At 42.6% G+C, this 15,476-nt stretch overlaps 1 protein-coding gene across 3 annotated transcripts in view; it reads right to left on the bottom strand.

Annotated features, from left to right (window-relative positions):
- Positions 1-15,476, bottom strand: part of LOC109431771 (uncharacterized) — a 436,488-nt gene that overhangs the window by 19,478 nt on the left and 401,534 nt on the right. For all 3 annotated transcript variants that reach the window (XM_062856052.1, XM_062856051.1, XM_062856053.1), the window contains one exon: positions 7,844-7,982. In XM_062856052.1, the coding sequence (XP_062712036.1) occupies positions 7,844-7,982 (139 nt within the window). The remainder of the gene's footprint in view (positions 1-7,843; positions 7,983-15,476) is intronic.

Genomic DNA, 15,476 nt, shown 5'->3' with positions numbered 1-15,476 from the left:
AGTACGATCCGAAGTAAACAGTTGTAGATTGAGTTTAAATAAGGGCGAAAGTAACATGAGAGAGTTCTCTTCATCGACTCTCTCTTCTTCAAATTAAAGTGACAAGATGCAAGTATTGTTGAACTTTTTGGTCATAAATCGCTAGGTTGCGATGCAATCTAGCGTCTAAGTGTAAAAAAGTTCGATTGAATTTGCATCTTGTCACTTTAATTTGCAGAAGAGAGAGTCGATGAAGAGAACTCTCTCGTGTTACTTTCGCCCTTATTTAAACTCAATCTAGAGTTGTTGTTATGGGAATGATTGTTTTAGACATAGATGTAAATATAGAAGCAATGGTTTGGCTTCGAATCGCAGCTTTCTAACGGAGTAGGGTAGTGGTAAGTCAGAAGATCATGGCGCTCAAGGTACTGGTATCAAATCCGGACTAAGAACTAAACTTTTTTTTATTGTTTAAAACAAAACATTATCAACAACGAATTGATAGGATGTTCCATTTATATTGAAGAGCCCTTGGATGTCATTCAATTGATAGGATAGTACAGCTTCCACTCAATAGCTTGGCTTTGACGACCAGAGCCAGAGGATATTTTTATATTTTGTTTTGTTTATGTAAGGTTAGTTTTAGGTTATTTTTGACAGACAACTGCTTGTTAACAGGCTCATTTAAAAAGCTATCAGTTATCGAGCATACAGCATCTAGTGCGACTTCAAGTGCCTATCCGTTCATACATCAGGTATCAGTAGGTCGGCTCCAGAGGCACGTTCTCCTCCATTTGGGAAATTTGTGCAATCGCCATGAACACGAGCCTATTCATCATTTACCTGACGGAGAAGGGAAGGAAAAAGGATTGGACATGGGAAAGAACAGGTAAGGGAATAGGATCGACGATCCTGGATCGTCATACTCGCAAAAGAGTACTACAATGGGTTCACATAGCGTCCTGAAAAGGACACTGTAATAAGCCATTTTACGAGACGTTTCAGAACAGCTGATTGCAGCAGCGGCGTCTGACAGAAGTCCACGCACATTTGTTTTGCTGGAATGTCGCGTAATTTTTAGAAAGGCACTAGTTCGACAAATTGGAGAAATGAGAAATTTGGCCAAAAAAGGTTCAAAAGCAGTCGAAGAATCAATACAAAACTCAATAATTTATTAGGTATTTTTTTCGTTGCGATTGACTCGTTTAGAAACTGAAAAGAATTTGAATAAAAAAAAAACTCAATTTCGTTTTAGCCAGTTTGAAAAGCTACGCTTGGCCTGCGCGCAGTAATTAACCATCATCAATCAGATGATGATTGAAAACGTAAACATTAGAGTGACTGGAACGGAGAGTGGCGTCAATGTCAAAATTGGAACAGCGTTCATCTGTCAAATTTATACAAATTTCCGTTCCAAACGAGCAGGGGACCTGTCAAAATTGGAACATGACGCCACTCTCCCTTCCAGTCACTCTAGTAAACATCAGAGCGCAGACTTCTGTCGTTTGACTTGCCTCATAAAATATACTACCGTATTACCCCGCTAATACGACACCGACTGTTGTCGTATAACCGGGGTAAACTTTTAATTCGACAAACTGGTCACCCTACACCACCATGCTCATTGAAATTTGGTAACTCTATTTTTGTTTTTGTTTTGATTTCCGGATTTGTTATGAAATATAATTTCATCAAATATTGCGGTGGCGCGAATTAAAAGCTCGTTCTTTCTACGATTGTTGCCATCCTCAGTTCATTCCGGTTGGTCTCCAGGCGGTTTGGGTGTTGAATAGCACTAACTCAGAACTTCCGAAATTTGCGGCTGCAAGAGGAGTTGCTGCGGGTGCGAGTATAAGCGCAATATCAAACTGTTTTGCATTTACAGTGTACATCGTTGTGACATTTGAACACTTTTTAATTCGACATGTGTCGTATAAGCGGGGTACGAATTAAAAAGTGTCGTATTAAAACGTGTCGAACCAGAGGGGTAAGACGGTATAACGCATTAGCGTACCACAATGGGTTCAAACAGCGCCCTGAGAAGGACACTGTGATAACGCATAAAGCGTAAAGAGAGACTATAGTTCTTTACCACAGCGGGTCAAGAACAACAGAACGTCCTGAAGATTCAGGTTTCTGAAGTCAGTTTCACTTAATAAGTGTTTTCCGAGTACTCGGAAACGTAGTTGCGCAAAAACTGGACAGTTACATATTAAATGATACGAAGTTCCATAATCGGATTCACAGCTATCACAGGTAAATGAATCAGCTTGCTGAATATTCACCATGTGATAACTGAGTCGGCAGTGGCCAGTCAATGCTTTGACCAGCATGCTGCAATTCTGCTTAGACAGATTTGTTAGATACTTCGCCACCCCTAGAGATGCCTCAGTATAATACAATTTTGTTTGACGACATGACTTCAAACTATTCCAGTATTGTTTGTGCTGAGTGGCAGCCCAGGTGTCAATCTGAAGCTTTACCCAACACTTGGATACCGGAATAGCTGGCTCAGGGCCAATGAAGTCATGTGATGCTCCAGTGCGAGCTAACTCAACAGCCAATTCATTTCCAGCGATGGAAGAATGGCCAGGTACCCATACAAAAGGTGAACAGCATTTGCTGAATTCAGCTCCTCGATGTGAGTTCGACAAGTGATAACTAATACCCGAGTAGAGGAAAAGAGCTCAATAATAGCATATTTTGATATGGAGATCAAAAAGTGAAATGGGTTTGATTGACATAAGAGATAAAAGATCAAAGCATAAAATCAAAAATTTACTCCTGGAACATCATCATCATATCATATTTAGATTTTGTAAGATCTGACCAATAGCAGCGAGCTATTCGTTTGATCTTAAAATATCAAATTTTGATATTGTTCAGATGTTCCAGGAACATTTTTCAGATATTATTTTCAGATCTTTTATCTCTTATATCAATCAAATTAATATCACGTTTTGATAGTCAGTATTTCACCTCTACCCGGGTATCTTCGACCTGGAGTTGACCGACGCAATTGCAGCCTGGCTATCTGAACAGAAGTATATTACTTTGCCCATTACGTGCTGCTGAAGTGCTGATTGCACTCCGCACATAAGAGCAAAGATTTCGGCCTGAAAAACGGTGGTCTATCAAGTGAATAAGACTGATGCAGCCTTAGCTCACGTGAATAAACACCAGCACCTGCTCGACCTTCGAGAAGGGAGCCATCAGTGTAACATACGATGCCGTCTGAAATACTTCTTTCCAGATAACCAGATGTCCACTCTTCCCGGGAAGGGAATTTCGTGGAAAATGTCCTATATGGAAAACTACAAGCAATTGTAAGATCACTTGGAGCAAGGACAACTTTGTCCCAATTCACCAAAAGTGGAAACAACGATGTGTGTGTTGAAGAGAACGCTCCAGACATCGCCATTAAGTATATCCTTTGGAGATGGCCTAACTTTGATTGGACCGTTCTCACTTCGCCCTTTTGCCACCATACAAGACATCCATAAGCCAATATTGGACGAACAACAGTTGTGTAAATCCATTTGATATACTTGGGTTTAAGACCCCAAGTTGTACCAAAGGTTCGCCGGCATTTCCCGAAGGCCATACAAGATTTCTTGATTATGAACTCAACATGAGGTGTCCAGGAAAGCTTGGAATCAAGAATGACTCCAACGTACTTTACCTGTTCAGTCACATTGATTTCAGAATCAAAGAGACGTAAAGGTCGAACATCATTACGGTTTCGCTTTTCCGCGAAAAGAACAATAGATGTTTTACTCGGATTTACCGAAAGGCCATATTGGCGACACCAACCCTCAACTACCTGAAGAGCGTTTTGCATCAGGTCGAAAAGTGTGCTGATGCACATACCGACTAACAATGTTAGGTAGCCGTCGGCAAAATCATAAGTAGGAAAACCGCTATTATTGAGTTGCCTCAATAGCGTATCTGCTACGAGATTCCACAAAAGTGGGGATAAGACTCCCCCTTGGGGGCAACCACAAACACTCCTAATCACTGCTTGACGCAATGTCGAGAAGGCTTGACGCAATGTCGAGAAGAGATGTCGGTTTTTGAGCATTTGGTGAATCCAATTGGAAATCATAGGTGATATATCATGACCCCGTGCGGCTTCCAATATGGCATCGAAAGGCACGTTGTCAAAGGCACCCTCGATATCTAAGAAAACACCCAAGCAGGATTGCTTTTGAGTGAATACCTTCTCGATATCGTAAACAACTTTGTGTAAAAGAGTCACAGTGGACTTTCCAGATTGGTAGGCATGTTGGTTCACATGAAGATGCACATTGGCCAGATGAACATCACGAATGTGATGATCGACAATGCGTTCTAAGCATTTCAGAAGAAAAGAGGTCAAACTGATAGGTCTGAAGCTCTTTGCTTCTTTATACGACGTGCGACCCACTTTAGGAATAAACTTTACAGTAATATCCAGCCAGGATTTGGGAATATACCCTATAGCAAAACTGCAAACAAGTAGTTTTTTCAAAACATGTTTGAAATGATCAAATCCCTTCTGCAGCAAAATAGGATAAATCCCATCTGCCCCAGGAGATTTGAAAAGAGCAAAGCTATTAAGTGCCCATGCAATCGATTCTAAAGTTATGATACTCCGAGCCGAAGCTAAAGAATCATAACTACAAGAAAAGACATCAGGTTCATCCGAAGATGTAATATCCACACATCCGAGGAAGTGTGTACTGAATAAACATTCCAAAACTTCCTCATCAGAGGAAGTGAAATCACCATTTGGCAAACGAAGTTCGTTCACTTGAAAATCCTTAGATTTTGCAAGGATTTTGTTCAATCGACTGGCTTCGCTCAGACTGAAAACATTTGTACAAAGGTTTTTCCAGCCGGATCGTTCAGCAGACCGAAGAGCTTTCTGGTAGGCCTTGCGAGCTGACCTGAAAGCCTCCGATCCAGCCGAACGTAGTCTGTTCCACATTTTTCTACATTGTTTCCTGAGCTTCGCCAGATCAGAGTTCCTCCAAGGGGTTCCTCTTGTGGTCTTCACAGACCGCAGAGGGCAAGCTTCTTCAAATCACTTGGAGTGTCAATTGATGGTGAGTATCAGTGTGCAGATTTTTAACGGTGTAGGCTAAAGTGTCTCGAGTCTCTTGCTCGATTGGAACTATGAGGATGACAGCAAATCGACTGTTCCAATTTTGACGTTTCTCCTCTTTGTTTTATCCAGGCTCGTTAGTGTAGGCAAGGCATGTTGCAGTCACTTTAAATTGATGGAGGCGCATGGTAGTCAGAGATAGGGTGCAGCTCGAATCTCTACGCGTCGCACACGCTACGAAACAGCACAACCAACTCGATTGGACTACGTGCAATTGGTTGTGTGTTGCACTCTTGCTTTGCCGTGCACTGGTCTTATCTTTTGTATCTCGCGCTCTGTCGTATGCACACTCTTTGTGCTTGGCTCTACACAAGATTGTTTCTGGAGCGTTTTAGAGATCTGATGAGTTTCAGTCGTATTTCGTATTTCGTATTTCGAATGCATGTGCATTTCAAGGGGTTTCAGAAGCGTTTCAATTGGGTGTCTTAGGGTTTTTAGACCATTTAATGGGGTTCGCGAGTGTCTAAGAAATGTTCTAGGTAGTTTCGGTGAGATCCTTAGGTTTCTCAATGGATCGTCGCAGGAGGTTTACGCCCTTCCTTCGAAGTGGTTTCAGGGCGTTTCAAGGGGCTTCAGAAGCGATTCAGGAGCGTGTCATAACTGTTGACTGTGGCGTTTCATGGGAACTCAAGAGGCTTCAGGAGTGTAGCAGTGATTTTAGGAGGAATTTAGGTAGTTTTGGGAGATTTCAAGGGAGTGTCAGAAGCGTTTAAAATTCCATGAGGTTTCAGGAGAATCTAGCGACGTTTCAGAGTGTGCTAAGGATTTTAGGGAGGATTTCAGAGGAGTATCAGTATCATTTATCATTTTAAGCGGTTTCGAAGAGGTTTTGTTTTTTTTCAGCATAGCTGTTTGGTAAACTCTTAGGGCCCATATAGCCGAGGCGGTAAACGCACGGGTATTCAGCATGACCATGCTGAGGGTGACGGGTTCGATTCCCGGTCGGTCCAGGATCTTTTCGTAAAGGAAATTTACTTGACTTCCTTGGGCATAGAGTATCTTCGTGCCTGCCACACGATATACACATGCAAAATGGTCATTGGCAGAGGAAGCTCTCAGTTAAAAACTGTGGAAGTGCTCATTGAACACTAAGCTGAGAAGCAGGCTTTGTCCCAGTGAGGACGTTACGCCAAGAAGAAGAAGAAAAAGAAGTTTGGTAAACTCAGGATTTACATTTGATTAACCATTTGATGAGAAATTCCATCAATAGGCGGCGCTAGTCACCAATTTGGAATAGCTTACACATATTTAGAACTCCTAAAAAACTATTCAACAAGCTGCAATATTTTTCCTTCCCTATTAAAAATTTCATTCAATTTGGTTCACTTAATCCTGAGTTATAGCAGTTCAATAAACGGCAGTTAAATAAGTAGCATTTTACTAGAAGTGCTCTATCTTGATGAAAATTTAATCAATCAAGCCCAAATTTTTACCAATTATAGCTAACTAGCTGTGGAAATAGCAGTCGAAATTTGAACATTTGTGTGACCACTTAGTGGTATAAACAGGAAGTTCTTGTACACCTTAATCAGTAACTAAACTTACTACTTGACCGAACATAGTTGCTTGAGGCTGTTAGAACATGAACTTGCTCATAGTGCTTGAAATGATCACTAGTCATGCTTGTAGTAGATCCAATAACGTATACTTAAGAGAGATCTTCTTAGTTACCCATATTTAGACTCTATCCCTTTCCAACTTAAACTTGTATTGAGGGCGTTTAAACGTTAACGATATAAATATAAACCAAATAATGTTATAATTTGCATGAGTAATAGGTTGAGTTGAATCCCTTGCCATAGTTTCGCTACGAGTACTTTGAATGCCATACTGAATCAAAACTTGCAACTAACAAACGCAATTTCAGTAAGAAACACAACATAACTCCAACATTTATTGTTCTAACTTTGACTACCAAGGGGATTTCATGAACAGTACATGTGTATGCTATTGAAACTAAGCAAACAAAATTTCCTACATTATTCCTTCCATGTAGGACGTATTTCAGTGATACGGTTGGATACACCCATCACCTGTTTTTTTCATATTTTGTACTTTTTAAAAGTTCTTACAATTCGAATAAATCGAAACTTTTGGGACAAAAATAAAACACTTTGTTAATAAACCTTAATTCCTTTTGAGAGCAACACCTTTTTCCAAATCTGTATTCCATCCTTCTCACAAGTAATAAAAACTAATTTATCCACAATATTGAATTAAGGTGTTATTTCCAAGAATAATTATACTCGAAAGGGTTGTTGGCGCCAAAATATCCGCTGTGTATTTTTAGCTTATTTTTTTTCCAAAAATTGCTCAGTTTAAACTTTCAACGAATAGAAATAATAAGGTCATTCTATTCGAAAACAAAGCGGTTACGACATCGATTGTTTACTTTCTTTTTGTTATAATACTTGCTGACAGTGCAAAAGTTTTCCAGTGATTTTTTTATCTAAACATTGAGAAACAAATGGAGACGCTTGGTTGTTGATCCATCTGCTATCCTTGTTAAGAGGTGTTTTTTTACCACGTCCATTTTTCGAACTAATATAACGGATAAATTGTTGGTGCTGTTCAGCAATTATTGTTAAGTTACTTTTAGTGTTTTGAAAGCCCCTAAAGTAGGTCTTTCCAACTTATAAAACGAAAACATTCCACACGGAAGAATTACTGTAAGTTCAACAATCAATACACAAAACAAGTGCGGCTAGCAAGACTCACCTCTAACCGGAAGCAGCGAGTACGAGGCATGCAGGGTGTCTCCCGGTCCGATGTGCTTGCTGACGTCCACCTCGGCGACAACGTTTTTGAACTTCCCGTTGCTAAACATGCAGACGTCCACATGTTGAACGGCAACCAGCTGTGTTTGGTCGCGCGTACGGCGGCGGCAGAAAAATGGAAATGGAGAGGAAAAACAACAAAAGTGGTTAGTTTTCGCGGTGCGATTCTCTACAACTTGGTACATATGCATATGGCGTCGGTTGGCGCTGCACAAGCGGTATGTATGCCGGAAGCGAGTGGATTGGTTTCGGTGCATGGTACAATGTTTCTCTAACACGCTTTGTGTGTGTTCATTGTTGGAAATGGGAAAAAGTTATTAGATTAGAAAAAAAACTCGAGTGCAGGCAGATGCAGAGCAACCCATCAGAGTTAGCTGGAAGCTTAGTATAAAAGATTTGTTTTAATAATTGCTTTTGAGCTATAACTCTTTTTATGTCTTCTTTTTCTATCTTGTTATAGCTTCAGAGGCAATAATTCACCTGCGAAATGTAATCTGTGAATAACATTTGCACTGAATAGAGATATAAAACCGGGTCCAGCCGAAGCCGTGGATATTTGAAAAGATCATGCTGACGATGGCGGCATCCTTGATTCCTGATTGGCCAATTGTTTTTTTTCGTAATGAAAATTACCTTGAGTATTTTCGTGTGTGTATTGATTTTGAAGAGGGTTCGGTTGGCCATTCGTCTCTTATCCGAGGAAAATATCTTCGAGCTTGTCTCACTTACCTTTACTTACGAGTCTGATGGGTAAGACTAAGGCCTCCAAGTCCGGTCCTCCATCTAGACACCGCCGTGTAGATGGTACGCAACACATTCCGTTCGAAAACTCCAAGGGTGTGTTAGTCCACTGCACGTATAGTCCATGCCTCATGCCCATAGAGGACTACCGGTCTAATCAGCGTTTTGTAGATAGTTAACTTCGAAAGCCGGCGAACTTTGTTTGATCGTAGAGTTCCGTGGAGCCCAAGGTAGCTGGATTTCCTGTCACAATGCGTCTCTGAATTTCTCTGCTGGTGTCGTTGTCGGCGGTCACCAGTGAGCCCAATTCTTCAACCGCCTTGATTTCATCACCGTCGATAGAAATTCGGGTTGGCAGGCGCGGTGATTTCTCCCTGGAGCCCTTTGCCATTCCCGCTCTCCTGATTACACCTTCTAAAGCAAAGTTAAACACCAAGCACGACCGTAAACGACCGTAACCTTGCCGTAACCCTCTGCGAAATTCGACTCGAGAGTATCCCTGATACTCGAACTACGCACATCCATGGTCGCCTTGATCAATCGTACCAGCATATCCGGGAATCCGTATTCGTGCATAATCTGCCATAGCTGTTCTCGATCGATTCTATCATACGCCGATTTGAAATCGACGAACAAGTGATGTGTGGGCACGTTGTATTCGCGGCATTTCTGCAACACCTGGCGGATGGCGAACATCTGGTCCATTGTAGCGCATCCAGCCTGATATTGACCCACGAACTCGCTTGCAATCGGTGATAGACGGCGGCATAAAATTTGAGAGAGTATATCTTGTAGGCAGCGCTCAGTAGTGTGATCGCGCGGTAGCTTCTGCAATCCAACTTGTCGCCCTTTTTGTAGATGGACACGCGATACCTTCCATCCATTCCTTCGGTAATACTTCTTCCTCCCAAATCTTGGTAATGACCCAGTGTAGTGCTCTCACCAGTACTTCTCCACCGTATTTTAGGAGCTCGCTTGGTAGTTGATCTGCTCCAGCGGATTTGTTGTTTTTCAACCGACCAACCTCCTCCTCAATGTCTTGGAGGTTAGGTGTTGGATATCTTTCGTCCTATGCACGTACTCCTAAATATGTTACCACGCCACCTTCGGTGCTTGCATCGTCGCTGTTGAGGTGCTGATCGTAAGGCTGCCGCCACCTCTCGACCGCATCACGCTCGCTTGTGAGAAGATTCCCGTGGTTGCCTCGGCACACGTCGGCATGTGCCACAATACCTCTGCGCGAGCGGTTCAGCTTCTCGTAGAACTTCCGCGTATCATTAGCGCGGTACAGCTCTTCCATTATGGCTTCGCGATCTCGTTCTTCCTGCTGGCGCTTCTTTCTCCGGAAGACTGAGTTCTGCCTGTTCGTAGTAGTCGTTTCTGTAATTCGGAGTCGTGAAGCCTAGTGCTGCAGCCGAGGTACTACCTATGGCGGATCTTCCTTTGGCAGGATCGCTGGTAGCTGCTGTGCGTAGTCTTGAGTCACTTCTACGTCACGCAGCTGCTCGATGTTGAGTTACGACGTTCGACTTCGACGCGTGGTAGTTACTGTAGAAAATTTTGTATGCATGCATACAGCGACTAGGTAGTGATGCGAATCTATATTCGCACTGCGATATGTGCGGGCATTGATTATATCCGAGAAGAATTCACCGTCGATTAGAACGTGGTCGATTTGGTTGTCTGTTTGTAGGGTGATGTTCAGGAGACTTTGTGGATATCTTTGCGGGTGAAGAAAGTGCTTCGGATTACCATACTACGGCTGGCTGCATCCGTTAACGCTGGCCGTTATCACGCGATACGCGGTGCAGGTTGTTTCGCCCGATTACCGTTCATGTCGCCGACAACGATTTTCACGTCACGCGGCGAGCAACCATCGTATGTTTGCTCTAACTGCGCGTAGAACGCTTCTTTCTCGTCATCAGGTCTCCCTTCGTGTGAGTAGTGCACATTGATGATGCAGTAGATGAAGAAACGGGCCTTAACTCTCAACAGGCGCATCCTTGCGTTGATTGACTGCCACCCGATCACACGTTGTCGCATCTTTCCCAACACTATAAATCATGTTCCCAATTCATTGGCAGTTTCCACAGCTGTGTAGCTACCGGCTTGAAATAGGACTGCGGATGACCTGTTCCGGTGGTAAGATTCCACTAACGGGGTAGCCTAATTCCTGGTGTCAAGCGACCCGTGCCGAAGCATAAGTGATCGAGAGGATGAAAAAGTTGTACAATCGTTAATGGGGCCTGTGGGGGCATCTGTTCAAACTCATGGCAACTGTGACAGCGACAGAACTCGTGAAATTTAAGGTACTGAGCTGAAGTCTATCCAGATGAAGGCCTTCGCATTCGCCATAAGTCTAGGCCAGGGAAATCGCCGGACATGATTATTTATGACAAGCAATCGCAGAAGCATGTAAGGCAGCCGTGAGGCGAGGAGCTGGCAGGCGGCGATCAAAAGGCTAGGAGGTTGTTAACCCCGAAAGTCGGCAGTAATGCCGGTAAATCGGACCCCAGCCAGGCGTCCCGGAAAGATAGAAAGGGTTGGCCTGAAAAGACCGGCCTGTCTCGGATCGACGGAAACAGGGGCTGGTGACTATGATTAGGTCCTAAACCACCACAGGTAAAGGCAGGTCATAGGGGGGACGCCCCCTGAACCATAGAAGGGTGACGCGCTCGTCATCAATACGGAAGAGTCCAAGTACTCCAAAATCTGGAAGGCAATGAGAACGGACGCCAAGCTCGTGAATCTGGGAGCTGATTTACGCAGTATTAGACGTACTTGTACAGGCGAAATAATTCTCGAGTTCAAGCGCGACAAGGAACGCAAGGGCGTCGCCTACAAAATTCCAGAGGAAGAGGTCCTTGGTGAAGGGGTCAAGATGAGGGCTTTTACAGCGGAGCGAGACGTAAATAAGTCCGTTAACTATCCTTTCAACGTACGTGACCGTGAGCAGTCAAACGTCTTCACCGGTTCCTCCAGCGTGACTCAACAAAGGACATGCTATAGATGTTGATCTTGCTCTGGTACTCGGACCATTTGATACATTTTGGGTACAACGGCGATGATGGTGATCCGGTGCTGGCTGAATCGGAGAATCATCATGGATATCAGATCGTTGTGAACTACCGGCTTCAACGTCAAAGCGTCGTTGAGCGAGATTCCGTTTGAAGTCTGACACGACGCGTCAAACACAACCCTATGCTGACCGATCGCAACACTGCGTGATGTGATAAGTAGTACATCGGATCTCCGATGGCTTGCTCTCCGTCGACAACTCTCATGTGACCCATTAGGATCTATTCGCGGAGAAACGTCTTGTGGGAATCCTTGAGTTCGGCGTTCAGGCTGAACTGCTTCTCCAAGCTGATAAATCGCTTCATGGCTATTGCGCGAAACTCTCCAAATCGATCCAGAATGTGCTCCTTCTTTGGCAGGCTCACTACAAACCGGCCTTCTTCGTCACGAACCGTTGTCTTGTTGAATCATTCTTCGCAGGTTGTTTCTTCCAACAAATGGGTCCCGCTGACATTACAGGTTTCCAAGTCCCAGAGGCTGGCGATCATTTCTTGGAGTTAATCGACGAACACACGTAGCATATGGGTAGCGAGCTTATCATTTCTGGAATCCTTCGGGACAAGACCCTGCCAAAAACTGTGTCTGGCAACGATGGTCCGCTAATGCACAACTTTCTTCTTTCGGTCCGCAGTAAGTCGAAGTAGTACTCCGCCCCGATGATCATGTTGTTGGAGTAGAGTAGTGACAGCCCCCTGGTGAGGATGAATTAGGCTGACCATCCGTTCCGTATCTAACGGGACAGTTGATTTTTCTAATGCTCGCCTCTCATTCGTTGTGTATCCTTCTGGCCATTTTTTTTCACTATTTCAATCTCGAATGGCATTGTTTACAACATCCACTTTGTGTTATGGACATCGATTTACTTTATGTAGAGCTTTCAACATATGTCCCGTATTTAAACGGGACAAATCTGGTCAGCCTAGGATGAATGTTAGTTATATGACAGATGTACAGGGTGGCAACGTGAAAGTGATACACTAGTTTGGGAGCCATACGTTGCCATTCATGTTATTGCATTGAAAACAAGTGTGCTTGAGGAAACGGGATCTTAGATATGGGGTTTTTAAGATACAAAGGACTCTGATGAATATTTCCGACAGGGTTGCCAGATCTCGCGTTCTGCTCAAGACGCACGCTGCTCAAAACATTTTTTTTCGGACGATTTTTTTTTACTTTGGAAGCGTCTCTGAATAAACAAAATGATCGTGTGTATAAAGCAAGTCTTCGTGAAATTCCTGCCGACAAACGAGAGGTTCAACGATATCGAAGTGCTGCAGCGGTGATGGTTTGGGGCGCCATATCAACAAAAGGCCAATTACCATTGTTGTTCATCGATAGGGGCATAAATGTCAACAAAGAGTACTTTTTACAACACGCCATCAAAGATCATCTATTGCCCAGTGCCAAGAAACTGTTTGGAAAAGAAAGTTTTTGTTTCCAGCAGGACTCAGACCGACGCATAAGGCAGTGGTTGTTGAACAGTGATGCAAGCAAAATTTACCGTGCTTCATCAGCTCATCGGAATAGCTGGTTTCGTCTCCCGATTCGAAACCACTAGACTTTTGTACATGGAAATACATGCTAGGGAACCTGGGCGACACGAATAACTTGGTTTTGGATACCTTTAAAAACTGTTTGGTAAAAATTTGGGATGAAATGCCGGACGAAGAGGTGCGTGCGACTTGTAGTAACTTCGAGAAGCATCTGCCGGCCGTAATTCAAAACAAAGTAAGTTTAATAGTTTGATGTGTTATTAAAAATGAATTTGCAGATAAATATAATCCTGTTTGAATTTTGCATCAGTTTTCGAGTGTATCATTTCTACGTTGCCACTCTGTAGTGTGTATGTATTAGTGTGGGTCATCGGAACCGTTTTCTTAGATCAAAGCTTTTTTGGTTCCGTTTCAGGTCCTGAGTGTCTGTGCAAAATTTTAGCACGATCGGTTGCGTCTACACTTTGCGCATTGCAATTGAAATTTGTATGGGATTTTGTATGGGAAAACATACTTTTTTGCATTTTAGCCATAAGTTGAAAAAGTTTGTCTGAAATTTTTTAACCGATACTGTAAAATGATAGCCTAGGGTGTTCTGAAAAACTTTGTTGAAGACCGCAAAGTGATCCGATGCTTGTGAAAATAGTTATAACCAACGAACCGCATGCATGTGTTTATATTTTAACATGTAAAGGAATAACAATAGCAACAAAATCATGCTGTTTCGCCAAGCAATGCCAACGCTATAACTTTTTTCATAAGCATCAGATCACTTCGTGGTCTTCGACAAAGTTTTTCAGGACACCCTAGGCCTAGCCCTAGGCTATGTTTTTACTTTATCGGTTACACGGTTTTAGAAAAATTCGAGCTTGTTGTGAGAGAAATGCAAAAAAGTGTGTTTTCCCATGTAAAACCCCATACAAACTTCAAACGCGATGCGCAAAACGTAGACATAACCGATCGTGCCCAAATTTTGCACACTTATTTGGGTCCTAAAATGGGATCAAAAATGCTTTGATCTGATGGGATACCATTGAATTTTTCATTTTTCCATATAAACGATGACCCACTATAGTATGTATGTGTTTGATTGACGAAGCGTAATCGCTGACATGTTATGAACTTGTGTGATGTATATTTCAGTCCGTACTAATCCATCAATGTAAATAGACGATGTTGAAACCGTAGTCCGTGTAGTTTACTTCCGACGAATCACATATCGCGGGACGGTAATCAATTAACCGGTTGATCGCCTCGGTTGTTCTTGTCCGCTGCGCTGAGATACCCAACACATGTTTATAGGACCAGATTCTCCGAACGTGGGATCAGCTAGTACTATTTCGGAGGCCTAAGGTGACCGGCCTTCAGAAGAGCCACAGCTGACAAGTTACAGTACAGGCAACGCTGCTGAACCTGAACCACTGTGACGCAACCCAGCAACTGTGTGAGACAATCACTGAATGGGGGCGGATATCGCCATCATAGCGAACGACCGTCCAGACAGCGCGGTGGTAATAGACACATTCCACGCACTTCTACGCCAAGGGTGTGAAATTTCATAGTGATTGTTTTGCCCCAAGCTTTCCAGCATATGAAAAACGGTAGGTTCAATCTTAGGAAAATCATTTGTTTTACTTAAAATTTGACTGGTAACGTATTTAAATAGTTAGATGAAGTAATAGCATTTTATGTAAGAAAAATGAAATTTTTCATTGATAATTTTCAAATATGGCTGCTTGCATGTTAAAGTATGAAAACATTATATCTATTTTTTGTTAATGTAGTACAATAATGTATATTTTATACACCAAAAGATAACTTTTCATACAAATGGGTTTTGACAAGTTTTAAGCACTTTTTGCAATAGCCGCAATTTAATGGTGTCCCGTTACGAAAATAGCACATTTGTTGTAATAACGAATTTATTACGAACTTTAGAAAAATAATTTTCTGGATTCTCTTAGTACTCGTGGAGACCTTTCTTCCATCATATGGGTTACCTTGATCGACGCGTTATCTTAGGCGTTACAATGGGTACGTAGAGATGGTGTCCCGTTACGAAAATTTTAAAGACTTTCATAAGTGGATAAATAAGTTTCGTTTGATCAAATATTACCCCAAAAAACGTAACCATAATGAAATGATAATATAGGGTGTATATATTTTCATTATTCTTCTTGATGTAACGTCTCTACTGGAACAAAGCCCGTTTCTCAGCTCACGGAAACTACGTAAACAAAGGGCAGGTATTTTGGTGGATCA

The sequence above is a fragment of the Aedes albopictus genome, chromosome 3 (genome assembly GCF_035046485.1).
Source record: "Aedes albopictus strain Foshan chromosome 3, AalbF5, whole genome shotgun sequence".
Classification (NCBI taxonomy): domain Eukaryota; kingdom Metazoa; phylum Arthropoda; class Insecta; order Diptera; family Culicidae; genus Aedes; species Aedes albopictus.
The sequence above is the reverse complement of the archived record's forward strand: the minus strand, read 5'-3'. Positions and strand labels throughout refer to the sequence as shown.